At 43.1% G+C, this 20,086-nt stretch overlaps 1 protein-coding gene across 1 annotated transcript; it reads left to right on the forward strand.

Moving 5' to 3' along the window:
* The first annotated feature begins 184 nt into the window (after nt 1-184).
* fkrp (fukutin related protein) lies at nt 185-17,599 on the forward strand. The gene is made up of 4 exons (XM_051934159.1): nt 185-282; nt 7,155-7,202; nt 9,598-9,793; nt 15,080-17,599. The coding sequence occupies exon 4, from the start codon at nt 15,429-15,431 to the stop codon at nt 16,998-17,000; it is 1,572 nt and encodes a 523-aa protein (XP_051790119.1). The 5' UTR covers nt 185-282; nt 7,155-7,202; nt 9,598-9,793; nt 15,080-15,428; the 3' UTR covers nt 17,001-17,599.
* The last annotated feature ends 2,487 nt before the right edge of the window (nt 17,600-20,086 follow it).

The raw sequence follows: 20,086 nt of genomic DNA on the forward strand, positions 1-20,086 counted from the left end.
AACCACAGCATGACCCCCGTCTTCTTCGTGGAGTCCCGCTGTCTTTCGCGACGGGTGGAGGGCAGCGCATGGATCGCGACCACCAGTAGGGCGGATACAGCAAACGCCAGCGGCTAAGATGTTCTGCTGTGATTTTAATTTATCTGACTGCGACGAAGGTCTGGCAGATCATTTTCTTTATTGACTTAATTGAGCATTGAAAAATAGAGGGGGGGGGGGGGTGATCGAAGTGAGGTGCTGTTCACATTTAATTTGTCAAAAGTGGGCGATGGGGGCAAGCAGGTAATTCAAATGTGGCCTTATCTCTCTCCAAACGGTACTCCTCCATTAATGCCCCATGGCGATGGATTTTTGCAATGGTTTGCAGTGCTGCGGGGTTCGTAAATGTTTCCTTCTGTAAAACTAACCCGTTAATACACTGGGATGTTTTATTTACAATCAGTTTTTTATAAAATACTATATGATACAGGATTTTCAAACCTACTTTAAACCAGTTTGGGATAGCAAATCTGGCAGTACTGGGTGTAAGGCAGGATGAAATCAACCTGAATAAGGTGTCGGTTCTTTACACAGTATAATCACAGAATTGCTATTGAGCCAAGCCATCACATCTCCGGGGACTTTAGGAAAGCCAGTGCAGACACAGGGAGAACATGCTAAGTGCACATGAACAACGGTCTGGGCTTCAAACCCATGATGCTGGTAAAAGTTACACTCTAAATGAATTGATTACATCTTGCCTGAAGAAGGGGCCTGAGTTGCCTCGAAAGCTTGCATATTGTAATCTTTCTAGTTAGCCAATAAAAGGTGTCATTTTGCTTGGCTTTTCTCTACACTCTAAATGAACTAAACATTTAACAAACATTAACATATGTATGACATTATGAGGTTGGCAGCATCCAGCACTTTATTTTCTCTAGCAGGGGTGTCAAACGCAGAACCTTTCAAATTTTTTTGGCCCAAGTGGGTAATTTGTTTTGTAAGCAAGCTCTTATATAGAGACCAAGACCTCCCATTAAAGCAGCGGTTCCCAAATTCAGTCCTGGGGACCCCCTGTGGCTGCTGGTCTTTGGGGCACTTCCATGCTACAGGGAGGGCTCCATCTAGCGGCCTGGGGGTATTGGCCGGGATGAATGACTGGCCATCTCCCACAGTGTGTATATGTATGTATGTATGTATGTGTGTGTATGTCTAATATATATATATATATATATATATATATATGTATATGTGTGTGTATATGTATGATACATAATTCTCATCCCCTGACTTTCATTCTGCCTTCCACATGTTCTGGTTATTTAATCCGTTATTTATTAATTGTCAGGTCTGAGGCTGAAGTAGTTGCCGCCTTTCATAATTTATTGTTCTATTTGCCTGCGGTCTGCTCTGTTTGTTTTTAATTGTCATTATGAGGATACAATGAAGGGAGCAAACTACGTAACAAAAGGGCAAAATAATAAGAAATCAACATACAAGAGTAAAGCAATTACAGCTATAAAATAAACTGAAATGTTTCTAAATGTCTTTTAAATGTAGACATTGTCCTGCTGAATGCAGAATAAGAGAAGCAAAACAAGAACAGCTAATTAAATGAGGTCAATAATTATCCGTTATTATCACTGATTGTCAATCTGTTTGGAACAAAAACCTGCAAACAACAGCTGGGGTCTCCTCGACCCGAGTTTGGGAACCACGGCTTTAAGGGAATACTATGCCCAAAAATATCTGGGTATAGTAATATGATGCATAATGTAGTTTGTAGTGATGGCCAAGAATCTAACCTGATATGTGAAATGGCATTTCAGAGGGCGAGGTGTGGCAAAGACGAAGGCTGCGTTGTGATTCACCAAAACTGAGTGAGGTGCGTTTTCCGACTTTATCCTGGTGCAAATGTTGTCTTGCAGTGGGCCATTCTTTATTAATTGTTGCTGCTTTTCATTGATATAAAAAGAATTGGGCATTGTGAGTGTGTTTGTCACCTGTCAATGAGCCATTGAGATGAGCGTTCTTGTGGCTTCCTTGCTGCAGGTGGTGCATTCACATCCCTTTTCTATAAGAGAATGGAATTTGGACCTTACAATGATCCATAGAGAATTCAGAGGTCAGGTATTGATTTCTATGCAAGCCCTGATTGTGAAATGTCACCAATTTTCGAGGTTTGACTGATATTTTTGCTGGTGGGGACCAAGCGGACTGATTTATATGCAACACCTGCTGCTTACCCTTGGCCCATTTCTTCTGCTGGTAGTCCTGGCAGCAACGTAGCAATTTGAACTTTACGGCCTATGATTCTGAACTGCAGTGGAGGTGTTATTGGGGGGACAAAGCGCGTCTACTATGACTCATTAGTGTAGTGTGGCGTAGTGTTTAAGGCTTTGGACTTCATACCCTGAGGTTGTGGGTTCAAATCCCACCACTGACACCACTGTGTGACCCTGAGCAGGTCACTTCACCTGCCTGTGCTTCAATTGGAGAACCAAAAGAAATGGAGCCAATTTTCTTCTTATATAATACACTAGTGTGGCTGTCCTTTTGTCTGTCCAGGATTATAACTCTTTGAGGGCTGAATATTTTTTCAACATGAAACGTTGGTTGCTGTGTGCTGTGGCTGCTGTGGGTGCCTGTTCACCATCTCTGGTGGCATTGGTTGCATGTGGATGGGGTGGGGGGGGGTTTGTTGCTGGGGCTCGACAGCCAGCAGGAATGCATGGTGGGCTGGCTGCCTGGCTGTCTTTGTGTGACGCAGTCTGATATGTCTCTCCTGTCATCGTAAGTGGCTGTCCTTCCAGGTGAACGTTGCCGTAGGTGCATCAGCTACACGAATGTGTTCAGCATCAAGTAAGTACAGTGGTGTGAAAAACTATTTGCCCCCTTCCTGATTTCTTATTCTTTTGCATGTTTGTCACACAAAATGTTTCTGATCATCAAACACATTTAACCATTAGTCAAATATCAGACAAGTAAACACAAAATGCAGTTTTTAAATGATGGTTTTTATTATTTAGGGAGAAAAAAAATCCAAACCTACATGGCCCTGTGTGAAAAAGTAATTGCCCCCTTGTTAAAAAATAACCTAACTGTGGTGTATCACACCTGAGTTCAATTTCCGTAGCCACCCCCAGGCCTGATTACTGCCACACCTGTTTCAATCAAGAAATCACTTAAATAGGAGCTGCCTGACACAAAGAAGTAGACCAAAAGCACCTCAAAAGCTAGACATCATGCCAAGATCCAAAGAAATTCAGGAACAAATGAGAACAGAAGTAATTGAGATCTATCAGTCTGGTAAAGGTTATAAAGCCATTTCTAAAGCTTTGGGACTCCAGCGAACCACAGTGAGAGCCATTATCCACAAATGGCAAAAACATGGAACAGTGGTGAACCTTCCCAGGAGTGGCCGGCCGACCAAAATTACCCCAAGAGCGCAGAGACGACTCATCCGAGAGGTCACAAAAGACCCCAGGACAACGTCTAAAGAACTGCAGGCCTCACTTGCCTCAATTAAGGTCAGTGTTCACGACTCCACCATAAGAAAGAGACTGGGCAAAAACGGCCTGCATGGCAGATGTCCAAGACGCAAACCACTGTTAAGCAAAAAGAACATGAGGGCTCGTCTCAATTTTGCTAAGAAACATCTCAATGATTGCCAAGACTTTTGGGAAAATACCTTGTGGACTGATGAGACAAAAGTTGAACTTTTTGGAAGGCAAATGTCCCGTTACATCTGGCGTAAAAGGAACACAGCATTTCAGAAAAAGAACATCATACCAACAGTAAAATATGGTGGTGGTAGTGTGATGGTCTGGGGTTGTTTTGCTGCTTCAGGACCTGGAAGGCTTGCTGTGATAGATGGAACCATGAATTCTACTGTCTACCAAAAAATCCTGAAGGAGAATGTCCGGCCATCTGTTCGTCAACTCAAGCTGAAGCGATCTTGGGTGCTGCAACAGGACAATGACCCAAAACACACCATCAAATCCACCTCTGAATGGCTGAAGAAAAACAAAATGAAGACTTTGGAGTGGCCTAGTCAAAGTCCTGACCTGAATCCAATTGAGATGCTATGGCATGACCTTAAAAAGGCGGTTCATGCTAGAAAACCCTCAAATAAAGCTGAATTACAACAATTTTGCTAAGATGAGTGGGCCAAAATTCCTCCAGAGCACTGTAAAAGACTCATTGCAAGTTATCGCAAACGCTTGATTGCAGTTATTGCTGCTAAGGGTGGCCCAACCAGTTATTAGGTTCAGGGGGCAATTACTTTTTCACACAGGGCCATGTAGGTTTGGATTTTTTTTTCTCCCTAAATAATAAAAACCACCATTTACAAACTGCATTTTGTGTTTACTTGTGTTATATTTGACTAATGGTTAAATGTGTTTGATGATCAGAAACATTTTGTGTGACAAACATGCAAAAGAATAAGAAATCAGGAAGGGGGCAAATAGTTTTTCACACCACTGTATCTATCTATCTATCTATCTATCTATCTATCTATCTATCTATCTATCTATCTATCAATCACAATCAGCTGATGCTGGGACCTCACTTTCATTTTCGATCTCCATCTCCAGATCACTTCAGTCAAAATTGGAGTCCGACAATTCAGAGTCTGATTCAGCGATGATACACTAAACGTCATCCACGGAGTACTTTGCTTTGCACATTCGCTATGTTCTGTCACCATTTTAGAGGTTGTTTGCTCCTTGCTGCTCACGCACACGCAGGGAATCAAAGTCAAATCAATGAAGCGAACTGACCTTCTGGCAAAGAGAGTTGAACTTAAACGTAACGGCGAATTTTGTCACGGTTTACAGCGGATTACCGTCCTCTACCCCTGAATTTTGACAAAAGTCGACACCCGCCCTAAAAGAGTTTAATCACCTGTAGCTCACAAAACGTTTGAGCTGTTGACCTGAAATTTGGTGCACATATTCTATGTGATGTCTACTGTCTTCTTTAGGGTGATGATTGACCTCCAAGGTTATTCCTCTTTTTATTTGTATTTTATTTTATTGTAGAATCAACTCTCGGCACCAGCCATGCAGCGCATGTGTATGGGCGCCCCCTACCACCTTCGCCATCTCTTCCTCTACCTCTTCATATCTGAAATCATTCTTAAGTCTTCAATTTGCCTCAAGTGCCAGCTTAAGTGAAAAATTAAGGAAAACGTACTAAGTAATTGCACCACAAACACTGACTTAATCAGTTTTAACTCGAAACTCGATCAACTGTCCAATCAGCTGATGCCAGCTTCTCACTCTCTTGTTCAATCTCCTGATCACTGTTAATAAAATCCGATTCTGAAAAATCAGAGTCCAACTCCGCGATAATGCGCAAAACATCATCTGCCGAGTGTTTTCTTTTCTGTACTCACTTCGCTCCCTTGTGACATGTCGATGCCATCTTGCCATTGTTTACATTTCACAACTCACGCACATGCAAGGATTAGTTGCCGAGTCAATGAGTCTAGCATTCCTCCAAGCACAGAGGGAATGCCTGCTATGTGACAGTGAGTTTTGTCGCCATTAAGAGCTGATTGTCGCCCTCTATCCCTGGATGTCGACTTTTGTCGACATTCGCCCTCAACCCCTCCTGTCGACAAAAGTCGACGTCCGCCCTAAAAGAGCTACTCCTCCACGCCACGCGATCATTGATTGTGTGTCATTTTTTCGTGGCGCTTGATGCTTTGCAGGATATCTCAACCCCCAGATCGTCAATGGAATGTCTGAGCTTCACAGAGGAAACATTTACTGTACAAGATTATTGAGATTTATAATGTTAAATTGCTCGATTTATATTTCAATTTTATGCATTGAATTAGTAGGGTGTTGTACCGTGTTAGCCATTATGGATGCAATGAGAAGTTAACCAAAGTGACACCTTTTAGTTATTTATTTATTACAGCCTGCCTGAAGAAGGGGCTTCAGTTGCCTCGAAAGCTTGCTTATTGTAATCCGTGCCCATAAAAGGTGTCATTACACTAGACTTCTCGTTGCATAAATTAAATTAAAAGGTCATATTTTATTTAGTTCAGTTTATTCATTCTATGTTGTACTTTATGTGGTTCAACTTGAGATTCAAAAATGATAAATTTGACTTTGTCATCTTCAAATGTGATATTACTTTATTAATGGCAAATTTGGATATTATGACAGCATTAGAGTTCACATTAAAAATGTTGACTGGACAAATATGTGGACAAAGCTTTTGTCATGCAGAAAATGAGGATGACTTTCCAGGGGGTTGAATACGTTTGCATGCCATTGTATATTTTGCATGTTGTGAGCAGAGGACAGGGTGACTTGAAATGTGGATTATGCAGTCCGGGTAACGTGAGAATTTTTCATGGCGGTTTTTATACCGTTTTCTGTTGTCCATCGTTGGTCACTATTGGGTCTCATTCCATCAGCAACTTTGTCTGTTCTCCAAAAAAGAATGAGATTAAACATTTTTGTATGAAATCACTGCACACTCCATGGGGTAAGCAGTATATGAAAAAAAAAATAGAAATTTTGGGTGGCGAGAGTTAAAAGATGCTAAGATTTGCATTGGGTGTGACGAGGATGGACAGGATTAGAAATGAGGACATTAGAGGGTCAGCTCAGGTGGGACAGTTGAGAGACAAAGTCAGAGAGGCGAGATTGTGTTGGTTTGGACATGGGCAAAGGAGAGATGAAGGGTATATTGGGAGTGGGATGCTAAGGATAGAGCTGCCAGGTAAGAGGAGAAGAGGAAGGTTTATGGATGTGGTGAGAGAGGACATGAAGGTGATGGGTGTAACAGAGCAAGATGACGAGGACAGGAATTTTATGAAGCAAGGTGATCCACTGTGGTGACCCCTAACGGGAGCAGGCCAAAAAAGAAGAAGTATTCATTTACTACATGGCAGACCAGAACTTAGCCATCAAATATAAACTTTGTACAAATTAATAAAATAGTCATTATCATAATACTTACGGTATGTTATCAGTTATACTCCTATTGCATATAAAAATTAAATCCACATTAAAACTCAACTAATGATTGAGAAGAAAGGTAACAAGTCAGCCCACAATTTAAAGCTGTTGAAGTTTATTAATGTGAACATTATTTAAATATAATATCCATTGAATTGAAAGTGTATTTGAACATATTTCTTTTTATCCTAGGAAATTTAAACCTGTGACCTGATGGCAACAACTGGAATCGTGAATGTGGTAAGTCAGTTTCATCTGTCAGATGCTTATAGTTTATAAGATCATTATTGTTGCATGTACAGAGACAAACAGATTAAAGGTTTTTGGGCCATCTTGAAGGCTAACCCCATCTTATATATAAACGTCTACATGTGGAAGTTTCTGTGTCTGTCTGCCCGGCCCGGAACGGCAAGGCTACAGTATGAAGCTCAAAGGAATCGACTCTGTCGCCAAAATGAAACTGTCGACAAAAGAGAAACTCGTTTAGCCGCTAATACACAAGCAAGGCAAGTACATCGGCAAAATGAAACCGCTGAGGAGACAGAAACTCGCTTAGCCGCTGATAGATAGTGGAAGCAAGCAGGACGGCAAAATGAAACCGCTGAAGAGAGAGAACCTCGCTTAGCCACTAATACACAAGTGAGGCGGGCACATCGGCAAAATGAAACAGCCAAGGAGAGAGAAATTCGCTTAGCCACTGATACACAAGTGAGGCGAGCATGTCGGCAAAAAGAAACCTTCAAGGAGAGAGAAACTCGCTTAGTCGCTAATACACAAGTGAGGCGAGCACATCGGAAAAACGAAACAGCCAAGGAGAGAGAAACTCACTTAGCCATTGATACACAAGTGAGGCGAGCATATCGGCAAAACAAAACAGCCAAGGAGAGAGAAACTCACTTAGCCACTAATACACAAGTGAGGCGAGCACATTAGCAAAACGAAACCTCCAAGGAGAGAGAAACTCACTTAGCCACTAATACACAAGTGACGCGAGAACATTGGCAAAACGAAACCTCCAAGGAGAGAGAAACTCACTTAGCCACTAATACACAAGTGAGGCGAGCACATCGGAAAAACGAAACAGCCAAGGAGAGAGAAACTCACTTAGCCACTAATACACAAGTGAGGCGAGCATATCGGCAAAACGAAACAGCCAAGGAGAGAGAAACTCACTTAGCCACTAATACACAAGTGAGGCGAGCACATTGGCAAAACGAAACATCCAAGGAGAGAGAGGAGCCGCTAATGCACAACCAATGCGATTGATTGATTGATTGATTGATTGACGTGCCAAAATCCTTGGTTTCTAGGAGCCCGGGCTTTTTACAGTATTGACTTACACTCTTCTGGTTATGACGGAGTCCAGGTGGTTGGACCCCAGAAGTGATGTCATGAGTGGGAAGGTGTCAGTCTTCCGTTCTTCAGATGGAGGAGAAGAGAGATCGTTATTAGACAGTGCCACCTCATGTCTCGGTGGAGTATTACAATCGCTTAATCCCATACGTTGTTCCCCAACCGCACGTGCATGTGACTGAGAGTCCAGTGAAATTCTTACTAGCATGTGCTAATCACCCCTTTTACCTCTGGCAGGTTATCCTCTTCCACATGTGAGAGACTTCAGAATAATGCAAGTTTGGAGTATCTGCTTAACGTAATACATGTCTTTGGAACTGTAGGAGGGAAGCTCACTGGGACACTTGTAACACGTGTGAGAATTCATACGTAGAGCCCTGGATGTTTGATGCAGCAGTTCCTTAATGTAAACTGGTTTATTAAATACAAAGAGTGATTTAGTGTTTTCAAGTCTTCAATTTGGTTAATATATCTTCAGCAAATATGATTTTAGCCCATTTAATCTAAGCAGCACTTCTCCCTCTACAATTTCCACATCACTAAGCACCTCCTTGGCAGTCCCTTTTACTGCTGGCAGGTTATCCACTTCCGCACATGTGAGAGACTTCTGAAAAATGCAAGTTTAGAGTATCTGCTTGACGTCTTTGGCTCAGACACTTGTAACGTTTTTGAGAATTCATACACAGTGCCCTGGATGTATGATGCAGTAGTGCCTTAACATAAACTGCTTCATTAAATTCAAAGATTAATTTAGTGTTCTCAAGTCTGTGATTTGGGTAATACATCTTTAGCAAATATGACTTGTAATAATACTACTAAATCTCTACACATAACCGTGTGCACACTTGGATAGACTTGTCTTTATTAATAAGGATGGTTAAGCAGTAGGTTGCCTTATAAAATCTATGGCTGGGCAGACTAAAGCATACAGTATACGGAGCTCCTGCTGTATGTGGACATGCTGAGAGGTAAGGTAGTTTAGAGCTTCTGTTCCGTGACTATGTCTGCCATATCCGTGCCAGTGATGCAGAGCTTACCTCCCATATACAGAATGTCAGCCTACACTCTTGTGTTTCAAAAAAATACTGAATTTCTTAATAGACAGTATGGCTCGTATAATTTGCAATTTGGGATAATCAAAGATTCATGCTTTGTAGCTCTTCATTAGCTAAATGAGCAAAAACAGTGGAAGGCCTCAGATCTTGTACGTTAATGGTGTTAACATTTAAGAGCATGTTAAAATTACAAATGGTACTCTATGCTGCTCTTGTCGTATTTTCAGACAGCACCATCAGAAGGATCTTTGCCATCCTCACATCACTGCAAAATGTGGCTTGTGTAGCCTCATGGAAACGCCTGGAAGGAGTGCTTCACAGAGAAGAGGGCACAAAGGTGAATGGACTTTCGGAAAAACTGTAATCTGGGACTGCGACAAGGCCAGCTTCAGAAAACCTCTGGTGCGTCACAGGATTTAAAAGGTAAACCGCTTGCATTGTCGTGATGATATTTTCCTCTACTTACCCTTTACCTAGGGGTAAGTGTACTCATCAGGTTCGTTACTGGGTTGGTCTGCTGTTGCACCTTAAGATTAACACACGCATACACACAGACCCTAACCACAAAAATACCGTATGAAAGACGTATACACAACATGTTATTCCCTAGCACTTTAACCCACACAAGTACCCTATGAATACCACAGGTACGGTCCGCTTTCCCTGGTATTCCAAGAGACTTACTTATCATATTCTCGAACAACGTGTGATGTGTTAGACCTTAGATCTCAGACCTAAACATTACATTTGGTCTTCAAGAATATACCATATGTACTCGGTATAAGTCGGGTCTTGAAACCCGAAAAATCGGTCATAAAATCAGACCCCGACTTATACGCTCGTTCAAAAAATACGACACTTAATTTTATTTTTTTTACATCTTCTTGCCTCCTCCAATCTCACATCAGTTTCTCAGACACGTCGAATTTTGTTGCAGCAGCGCAGTTACCAATTTCTTTCGCCGCTTCAACCACTTTTAGTTTAAAGCCAGCTTCATATTTTCTTCTGATTGAACGCTCCATCGTAGATAAGGGATGCTCTTATGATAAAGGTGTATGAGGGTGGGAAATACAAAAAACACAAAACAAATGTCGCTTTGGAATCTTTCGGGTATTACCGTGTGGTCACGTAGGCGCGATACATAGGAGGAAAAGGCCGTGTGCTCCATGGTTACTCTCTCAGGTGGGCGTTAGCATATCGTAATCTCTTGGACCAATAGCATGAGTTTTGTGCATTCGACTTATACAACCAACATTATAAAATACCGGAAATTAAACTGTAAAATTACGTCCCGACTTATCCGCGGGAGAAGTTTACGCGAGTATATACGGTAATAATGATGATGAATAATTCTGATATGAACAGCAAACTGCAAATGTGTGAGTGTCACTAGTGTCACTTTTGAACTCCCAAAATCACTTTTTGTTTCACTGTTTTACCGATTCACTTTGTCATCACTGTTGATGAGCGGAGTTTCTTATGAGTCGCCATTAAGAGGCTTGGAGAAGACACGTCTACAGTGTTTCCCCAGGTATCACTCAGGCCCAATGCTTAGATAGGACATGCCTACACCATTACCCGAGTAACGCTCCGCCCTAACACGATTGGCACTTTTACAGCCCGAGTAAACCTTGGGTCTTATGTGAGACACGTCTATGCAGTTGCATGAGTGATACTCAGGACTAAGGCTTTTAGCACTGTTTTTACAGCCCGAGTGATGCTCATGTCTAACGCTACAGAGGTTAATATACAGTCATATGAAAAAGTTTGGGAACCCCTCTTAATTGTTTGGATTTTTGTTTCTCATTGGCTGAGCTTTCAAAGTAGCAACTTCCTTTTAATATATGACATGCCTTATGGACACAGTAGTATTTCAGCAGTGACATTAAGTTTATTGGATTAACAGAAAATACGCAATATGCATCATAACAAAATTAGACAGGTGCATACATTTGGGCACCCCAACAGAGAGATGACATCAATAATTAGTTGAGCCTCCTTTTCAAATCTAACAGCCTCTAGACGCTGTCCTCCTAAAGCCTCTGATGAGTGTCTGATTCTGGATGGAGGTATTTCTGACCATTCTTCATACAAAATATCTCCAGTTCAGTTCAATGTGATGGACAGCCTGCTTCAAATCATCCCATAGATTTTCGATGATATTCAAGTCAGGGGACTGTGATGGCCATTCCAGAACATTGTACTTCTCCCTCTGCATGAATGCCTTTGTAGATTTCCAACTGTGTTTTGGGTCATTGTCTTGTTGGAATATCCAACCCCTGCGTAACTTCAACTTTGTGACTGATGCTTGAACGTTATCCTGAAGAATTTGTTGATATTGGGTTGAATTCATCCGACCCTCGACTTTAACAAGGACCCCAGTCCCTGAACTAGCCACACAGCCCCACACCATGATGGAACCTCCACCAAATTTGACAGGAGGTAGAAGGTGTTTTTCTTGGAATGCGGTGTTCTTCATCCGCCATGCAAAGCGCTTTTTATTCTGACCAAATAACTCAATTTTTGTCTCATCAGTCCAAAGCACTTTGTTCCAAAATGAATCTGGCTTGTCTAAATGAGCATTGGCATACAACAAGCGACTCTGTTTGTGGCGTGAGTGCAGAAAGGGCTTCTGTCTCATCACCCTGCCATACAGATGTTCTTTGTGCAAATTGCACTGAATTGTAGAACGATGTACAGATACACCATCTGCAGCAAGATGTTCTTGCAGGTCTTTGGAGGTGATCTGTGGGTTGTCTGTAACCATTCTCAGAATCCTGCACATATGCCGCTCCTGGATTTTTCTTGGCCTGCCAGACCTGCTGGGTTTAACAGCAACTGTGCCTGTGGCCTTACAGTTGAAACTGAGAGTTTAAACCTCTGAGATAGCTTTTTGTAGCCTTCCCCTAAACCATGAGACTGAACAATCTTTGTTTTCAGATCTTTGGAGAGTTGCTTTGAGGATCCCATGCTGTCACTCTTCAGAGGAGAGTCAAAGGGAAGGAAGCACAACTTGTAATTGACCACCTTAAATACCTTTACAGGTGCTGGTCATAAAATTAGAATATCATGACAAAGTTGATTTATTTCAGTAATTCCATTCAAAAAGTGAAACTTGTATATTAGATTCATTCATTACACACAGACTGATGTATTTCAAATGTTTATTTCTTTTAATGTTGATGATTATAACTGACAACTAATGAAAGTCCCAAATTCAGTATCTCGGAAAATTAGAATATTGTGAAAAGGTTCAATATTGAAGACACCTGGTGCCACACTCTAATCAGCTAATTAACTCCAAACACCTGCAAAAGCCTTTAAATGGTCTCTCAGTCGAGTTCTGTAGGCTACATAATCATGGGGAAGACTGCTGACTTGACAGTTGTCCAAAAGACGACCATTGACACCTTGCACAAGGAGGGCAAGACACAAAAGGTCATTGCTAAAGAGGCTGGCTGTTCACAGAGCTCTGTGTCCAAGCACATTAACAGAGAGGCGAAGGGAAGGACAAGATGTGGTAGAAAAAAGTGGACAAGCAATAGGGATAACCGCACCATGGAGAGGATTGTGAAACAAAACCCATTCAAAAATGTGGGGGAGATTCACAAAGAGTGGACTGCAGCTGGAGTCAGTGCTTCAAGAACCACCAGGCACAGACATATGCAAGACATGGGTTTCAGCTGTCGCATTCCTTGTGTCAAGCCACTCTTGAACAAGAGACAGCGTCAGAAGCGTCTCGCCTTTGGACTGCTGCTGAGTGGTCCAAAGTTATGTTCTCTGATGAAAGTAAATTTTGCATTTCCTTTGGAAATCAAGGTCCCAGAGTCTGGAGGAAGAGAGGAGAGGCACAGAATTCACGTTGCTTGAGGTCCAGTGTAAAGTTTCCACAGTCAGTGATGGTTTGGGGTGCCATGTCATCTGCTGGTGTTGGTCCATTGTGTTTTCTGAGGTCCAAGGTCAACGCAGCCGTCTACCAGGAAGTTTTAGAGCACTTCATGCTTCCTGCTGCTGACGAACTTTATGGAGATGCAGATTTCATTTTCCAACAGCACCTGGCACCTGCACACAGTGCCAAAGCTACCAGTACCTGGTTTAAGGACCATGGTATCCCTGTTCTTGATTGGCCAGCAAACTCGCCTGACCTTAACCCCATAGAAAATCTATGGGGTATTGTGAAGAGGAAGATGCAATACACCAGACCCAACAATTCAGAAGAGCTGAAGGCCACTATCAGAGCAACATGGGCTCTCATAACACCTAAGCAGTGCCACAGACTGATCGACTCCATGCCATGCCGCATTGCTGCAGTAATCCAGGCCAAAGGAGCCCCAACTAAATACTGAGTGCTATACATGCTCATACTTTTCATGTTCATACCTTTCAGTTGGCCAACATTTCTAAAAATCCTTTTTTTGCATTGGTCTTAATTGATATTCTAATTTTCCGAGATACTGAATTTGGGACTTTCATTAGTTGTCAGTTATAATCATCAACATTAAAAGAAATAAACATTTGAAATACATCAGTCTGTGTGTAATGAATGAATCTAATATACAAGTTTCACTTTTTGAATGGAATTACTGGAATAAATCAACTTTGTCATGATATTCTAATTTTATGACCAGCACCTTTATATCTCATGATTGGACACACCTGTCTATGAAGTTCAAGGCATAATGAGCTCATCAACCAATTTGGTGTTGTAAGTAATCAGCATTGAGCAGTGACAGCCATTCAAATCAGCACGATGACAAGGGGACCCACATTTGTGCACAGCCAGTTTTTCACATTTGACTTAATTTCATACAACTAAATACTGCGTCACTAAAAACCTTTGTTCGGAAAACACCGCAGTACTCAGATGTTCCTAGGAAATGAAAGACAAACCACTGTTATCTTTTTACTTGAAAGGAGAGTCAATTATTATGCAGGCTGAGAGGGGGTCCCAAACTTTTTCATATGACTGTATATAAAGTTATTTGAATCGGAATATAAACAACAAGCTGGTTGCGTTTGCAGAGGATTCCAAGCTAGGTGGGCTGACAGATAATCAAGAATCTGTTAAATCTTCACAGAGGGACTTGGCCACCAGACAGGTTTGGGCAGATTTGTGGAGAATTAAATTTAATGTCAGTAGTTGTAAACTATTACACATAGGAAGTAAAAATGTGAGGTTTGAATACACAATGGGAGGTCTGAAAATCAAGAGTCCACCTTATGAGAAGGATTTAGGAGTCGTAGTGGACTCTAAACTTCCGACAGTCATCTACAGGGGATGAGTTATGAGGAAAGATTAAAAGAGCTGAGCCTTTACAGTTTTAGACAAAGAATTTATGTGTTTAAATTTATGAAGGGAATTAGTCCAGTGGATCAAGTGTGACCTTGAAATGAGCTCAGCAAGAACATGTGGACACAGTTGGAAACTTGTGAAGGGTAAATTTCACACAAATGTTTGGAAGTTTTTTCCCCACACAGAGAACCACAGACACTTAAGTGACCAAGTAGTGTGGTAGACAGGAGGACTTCATGGACTTTCAAAGCTCAATTTGATGTTTTTTTATAGGATTTAAGTGGATCGGACTGGCGTTCTTTGTGGTGCTGAATGGCCTGTTCTCGTCTCGATTGTTCTAATGATCTAAACACCAGGGGTGAATCAAACCATCTGTAATTCTTCTCTTTTCTCTCTTTGTCTCTTTCACATTACAGTTTCCCATCAGCGTCATCTGAGGTACGTGTTGAAAGAAGTACCAGTTTTTTGCTCTATAATGCACCCAACTCAGAAGCTCAGTTTGGCCAAAGTTATTTTCTGGCTGAATACTCATCCTGCCAGGGTTCCAGCGTGCTGTCTTGGCACAAAAATGAGAACTTGATACTTCTAGACGTCAATTTCAGCAATCATGGAGCTCAGATATTTGGCCAAGTGTCAGTCCAGGATGCTTTTGTCAGCTGCCTCCCTCAAACTTGCTGTTAGTAGAACAGGCTGATGAATGTCACCTGTTGGCCGTTCAATTGGTCGGTATCTTGGAATTGGATTTAAGAGCAAACATTTGGAAAAATGAGAATCAGTTTCTGCCAGGGGCTGTTGACATTCGCCATTGCTGTCAACTTGGTGATCCTGTACTATGTTTCCAGGGCACAGCAGCAAATGATGGAGAAACAGAGAGACTCTGGGAAGGGGGTACCCAAGCGGTCATCGGGCCTTGCTTCGGGTCCTGGATCCTTCGGCGGCGGCGGCGGTGGCAGCAAAAATCCTGGCATCACTGTATTAGTGCGAGAGTTTGAGGAATTTGAGAACTACGTTGCTGAAGTGGCCCGGTCTTTTTTGCAGCAGAGGCCCCAGATACCAATTCTGGTAGTAGCCGATTCTCTTCCGTATCCTCCGATGGCACTGCCAAGTGAAGCTAAACTGGTAGTTTTAAATATTGGCCCGGATCAGCCACCATATGTGTCCAGACCCGAGTTTTACATTCACACAGACTATGTTCTGATTGTCCCAGACGGCGTAATTCTGGATTATGGTCGACAGTTGGACAGACTGCAGAAGGAGCTGGAAGTGGAAGGAGGTGGAGCGGTTCGGTTAGTCGCGGCCCCAGTTTTGTCTCGTTCAGCAGTCCAGTGCCTTCACCTGCAAGTTAACCTTAGGGAGTGGACGGCAACGTACACCCCAGCAGCATCTGGGAGCAGTGGTAGCATCTGTACGGCCTTACAAGGGGATGCAGTCGTTCTAATCCGGACCGAGGATCTTTTTAACCTCTCGAGTCCTCACGCAAGGCCACTGATGACATCTCTCTTCATGCAGACTTCCCTGAGAGGCTGGAAGGTGAAACTTCTCGAAGGAGCGGTCTTTGGATCCAACCGAAGACCTCTGTTTGGGTCGGCGCACAACCAGTGGAAAGCGGATACTCGCGTGAAGGAGTCTACCGGTCGTCTGATGAAACGGTTTGGCATCAAACAGGTCATCCAGGCTGACGGCAAACAGCAGTGGTTTGGGTGCAGCAAGGAGACCACCCGGTGTTTTGGTACAATTCATGACGACACTCCAGAGTATCTCTACGTGGATCGCTGGACTCCTCCTTGCTGCTTGCGAGCACTCAGGGAAACAACGAAATATGTCATCAATATTTTAGAAAAGTCTGGGGTGCGCTATTGGCTGGAAGGAGGGACACTTCTAGGCGCTGCTCGCCACCAGGACCTTATTCCTTGGGATTATGATGTGGATCTGGGAATCTACTTGGAAGATATACCTAATTGCGACTACTTAAAGAATTTGGACTCGGGATCCTTGGTGGACGCGAATGGTTATGTGTGGGAGAGGGCCGTCGAAGGCGACTTCTACCGCGTTCAGTACAGTGAAGCCAATCACTTGCACGTGGACCTCTGGCCCTTCTATCCTCGCAATGGCATGATGACTAAGGACACCTGGATGGACCACAAGCAGGATGTCGAGTTCCCCGAGCACTTCCTGCAGCCTTTGGTCCCCATGCAGTTTGCAGGGATCACGGCCTACGCCCCTAATAATTATCGCAGCTTCCTGGAACTCAAATTTGGGGAAGGAGTGATAGAGAACCCCCAGTACCCAAATCCATCCAAAAAGAAGCTTGAAAGGAAACTTTTGGTTTGGGCTTAGTCTTCTATTGCCGTTTTTGGAAAAGTAAATTTGAATAACACAGCCAGAGGGAAGGGTGGAGTCAAAAAAGGAAGACGCAAGGCCCGACAAGTGGCCATGTTGTGACTACTACTGTAATTATGCCGCTAATGGGTGTGTAAATTGATGTTTGCAGAAAAACATGTGACTCATCATCCCGCTCGGTATTAACGTCGATAAATTCATATGGCTGCAGACTCGTTTTGAGGCAAATTCCTTCAGTTGTCTTTTAATGCTCCTGAATATCTGTGCCATACTGACTTTCACAAGTTCTGGAGGAAACCTTGTGCTTATCCATGGCCAAAATGTGTTGTAGGTGGGTAACGCGTGTCACGTTAGTCGTTGAAGAAGCAGTGGATAAATGATAACGTGAGGCACGAAATACTGACGCCTGATTCTCACCGATGAGGATGAAGAGACGCTTGTTAATGTTAACACCCGTGCATCTTCCAAGTGTGTGTGTCGACACGTGTTTTTCACATGCATAGGTCTGTGCGTTTTTCATGTGCTAATTCCATATGCGTCTGATTCGTCACTTTGTGCTTAAATAAAGTTCATTGGTGAAAAAAACGAAAAACTTTGCAGAGTCATTGTTACGATACGCTGACATTCTGTTGAGCCACATTGGTTGATTATTGTCTCACGTACGGACTCCACTGAAATTCTTCATATATGTGCAAATCAACACGATGCCATGATTAGTGGAATGCTATCATATCTATCTATCTATCTATCTATCTATCTATCTATCTAATAGTGCCTTTCATTATCTATCTATCTATCTATCTATTATATAGTGCCTTTTCTATCTACAGTAATCCCTCGCTATATCGCGCTTCGCCTTTCGCGGCTTCACTCCATCGCGGATTTTATATGTAAGCATATTTAAATATATATCGCAGATTTTTTGCTGGTTCGCAGATTTCTGCAGACAACGGGTCTTTTAATTTCTTGTACATGCTTCCTCAGTTAGTTTGCCCAGTTGATTTCATACAAGGGACGCTATTGGCAGATGGCTGAGAAGCAACCCAACGTACTTTTCTCTCTCTCTCTCTTGCGCTGACTTTCTCTGATCCTGACGTAGGGGGATTGAGCAGGGGGGCTGTTCGCACACCTAGACGATACGGACGCTCGTCTAAAAATGCTGAAAGATTATCTTCACGTTGCTACCTTCTGTGCAGCTGCTTCCTGAAGCGACATGCTGCACGGTGCTTCGCATACTTAAAAGCTCGAAGGGCACGTATTGATTTTCGATTGTTTGTTTTTCTCTGTCTGTCTTTCTCTCTCTCTCTCTCTGCTCATGACGGAGGGGGTGTGAGCTGCCGCCTTCAACAGCTTTGTGCCGCGGTGCTTTGCATACTTAAAAGCCAAACAGCCCTATTGATTTGTTTGCTTTTCTCTCTCTCTCTGACATTCTCTGCTCCTGACGCGCACTCCTTTGAAGAGGAAGATATGTTTGCATTCTTTTAATTGTGAGACGGAACTGTCATCTCTGTCTTGTCATGGAGCACAGTTTAAACTTTTGAAAAAGAGACAAATGTTTGTTTGCAGTGTTTGAATAACGTTCCTGTCTCTCTACAACCTCCTGTGTTTCTGCGCAAATCTGTGACCCAAGCATGACAATATAAAAATAACCATATAAACATATGGTTTCTACTTCACGGATTTTCACCTTTCGCGGGGGGGTCTGGAACGCAACCTCCGCGATGAAGGAGGGATTACTCTATCTATCTATCTATCTATCTATCTATCCATCCTTAGGTCCAGGCCTCTCTTTCCAATGCCTTCCTCCTCTGGTCTGCCTCCACTCCTCCACCACCCCCACCCCCCCCCCCCCCCCACCCCCGACTCCAGCCATCGAATGGAGAGAGGCGGCCCCTTGTATATCCTCCCAGACGTGCTCCAGGTGCCTCCCAATGAACTCCTGTCGGCACTCCCTGGTGTGGCGTAAGTGCCAGCTGTGCCCCCCAGAAGCACTCTGGGTGTCCCTGGTCTTCTCCCCCCACCAGCACTTCCGGGTGTGGCGGAAGTGCTGAGGGCCAGGGCTCCTCAGGCGTCCTTCCGGGTGTCCCGGCTGGGTACCACCCCCACAGTGCACTTGGGTCCTGATCTGGTTTGTCATGTGGTGGATGTGCTGTATCAGTGTCTGCTCCTAACCACCACTGCACACCCAACCTACATGGGAAGGGGTCTCTCTTTGAATTGCCTTTCCCGAGATTTCTTCCATTTCTTTCTTATTTTTTTGGGGAGTTTTTCCTCGTCTTCTTAGAGAAGTCACGCCTTATCTGTCAATAAGCAGGGCCTGTTAAAGCCCACTGCGGCACTTCTTGTTTAATTATGGGCTACACAGAAATAAATTGTATTGTATTAAAGATCCCTGGGTGTCCTTTGTAAAGAGTAGGGTGTACCCTGGTCATTCTTTTCCCCCTAATTATCCCTGTCTCTAATCTTACACCACTTCTCCACACAATACAATTGCATTCAAAATTATTCAACACCCATAGCCAATTAGGTTTATTGGCAAAATTTACAAACTTGGAGCTGTTTGCAGGAACGATTTAAATAGCTCAATGCCAGACGTGACTCTACTCTGTTGGGCCCTTAACCTGCCATTGCCTCATCCTGGGTGTGACATTAATTTGCTTCCAACCCTACGTGTAGGTCCTTCAACCTGCAAAGGAAAACTCAGAGGGTTGGGGGCAGGATTGGCACTCCAGCCACCGTCAAAGAAAAAAACAAACAAACAACCTCAATGCTGTTCCAGTGTGGTGCCGAGGTGTCACCTGTTGTACGTCTGCACTCGGGTCCAAATCTGGGTGGCTTGTCGCGTGGTGTCAGCACATGCTTCCTAACCTCTAATCAGTTTACAGGGTATGTTTGATTTTTATTATACGTTTGTGTATTATATTTTTTTATTTATTATTCCTCTGACTGACTTAACCCAGCTAAGAATGTTTGCTCTGAGGATGCTGATGGAGAAGTAGAGAGAAGACCAGAAGGAGTTGCATTGCGTCTTTGTGGACCTGGAGAAAGCATATGATGGGGTGAGGAGAGAGGAGTTGTGGTAT

The sequence above is a fragment of the Erpetoichthys calabaricus genome, chromosome 1 (genome assembly GCF_900747795.2).
Source record: "Erpetoichthys calabaricus chromosome 1, fErpCal1.3, whole genome shotgun sequence".
Lineage (NCBI taxonomy): Eukaryota > Metazoa > Chordata > Cladistia > Polypteriformes > Polypteridae > Erpetoichthys > Erpetoichthys calabaricus.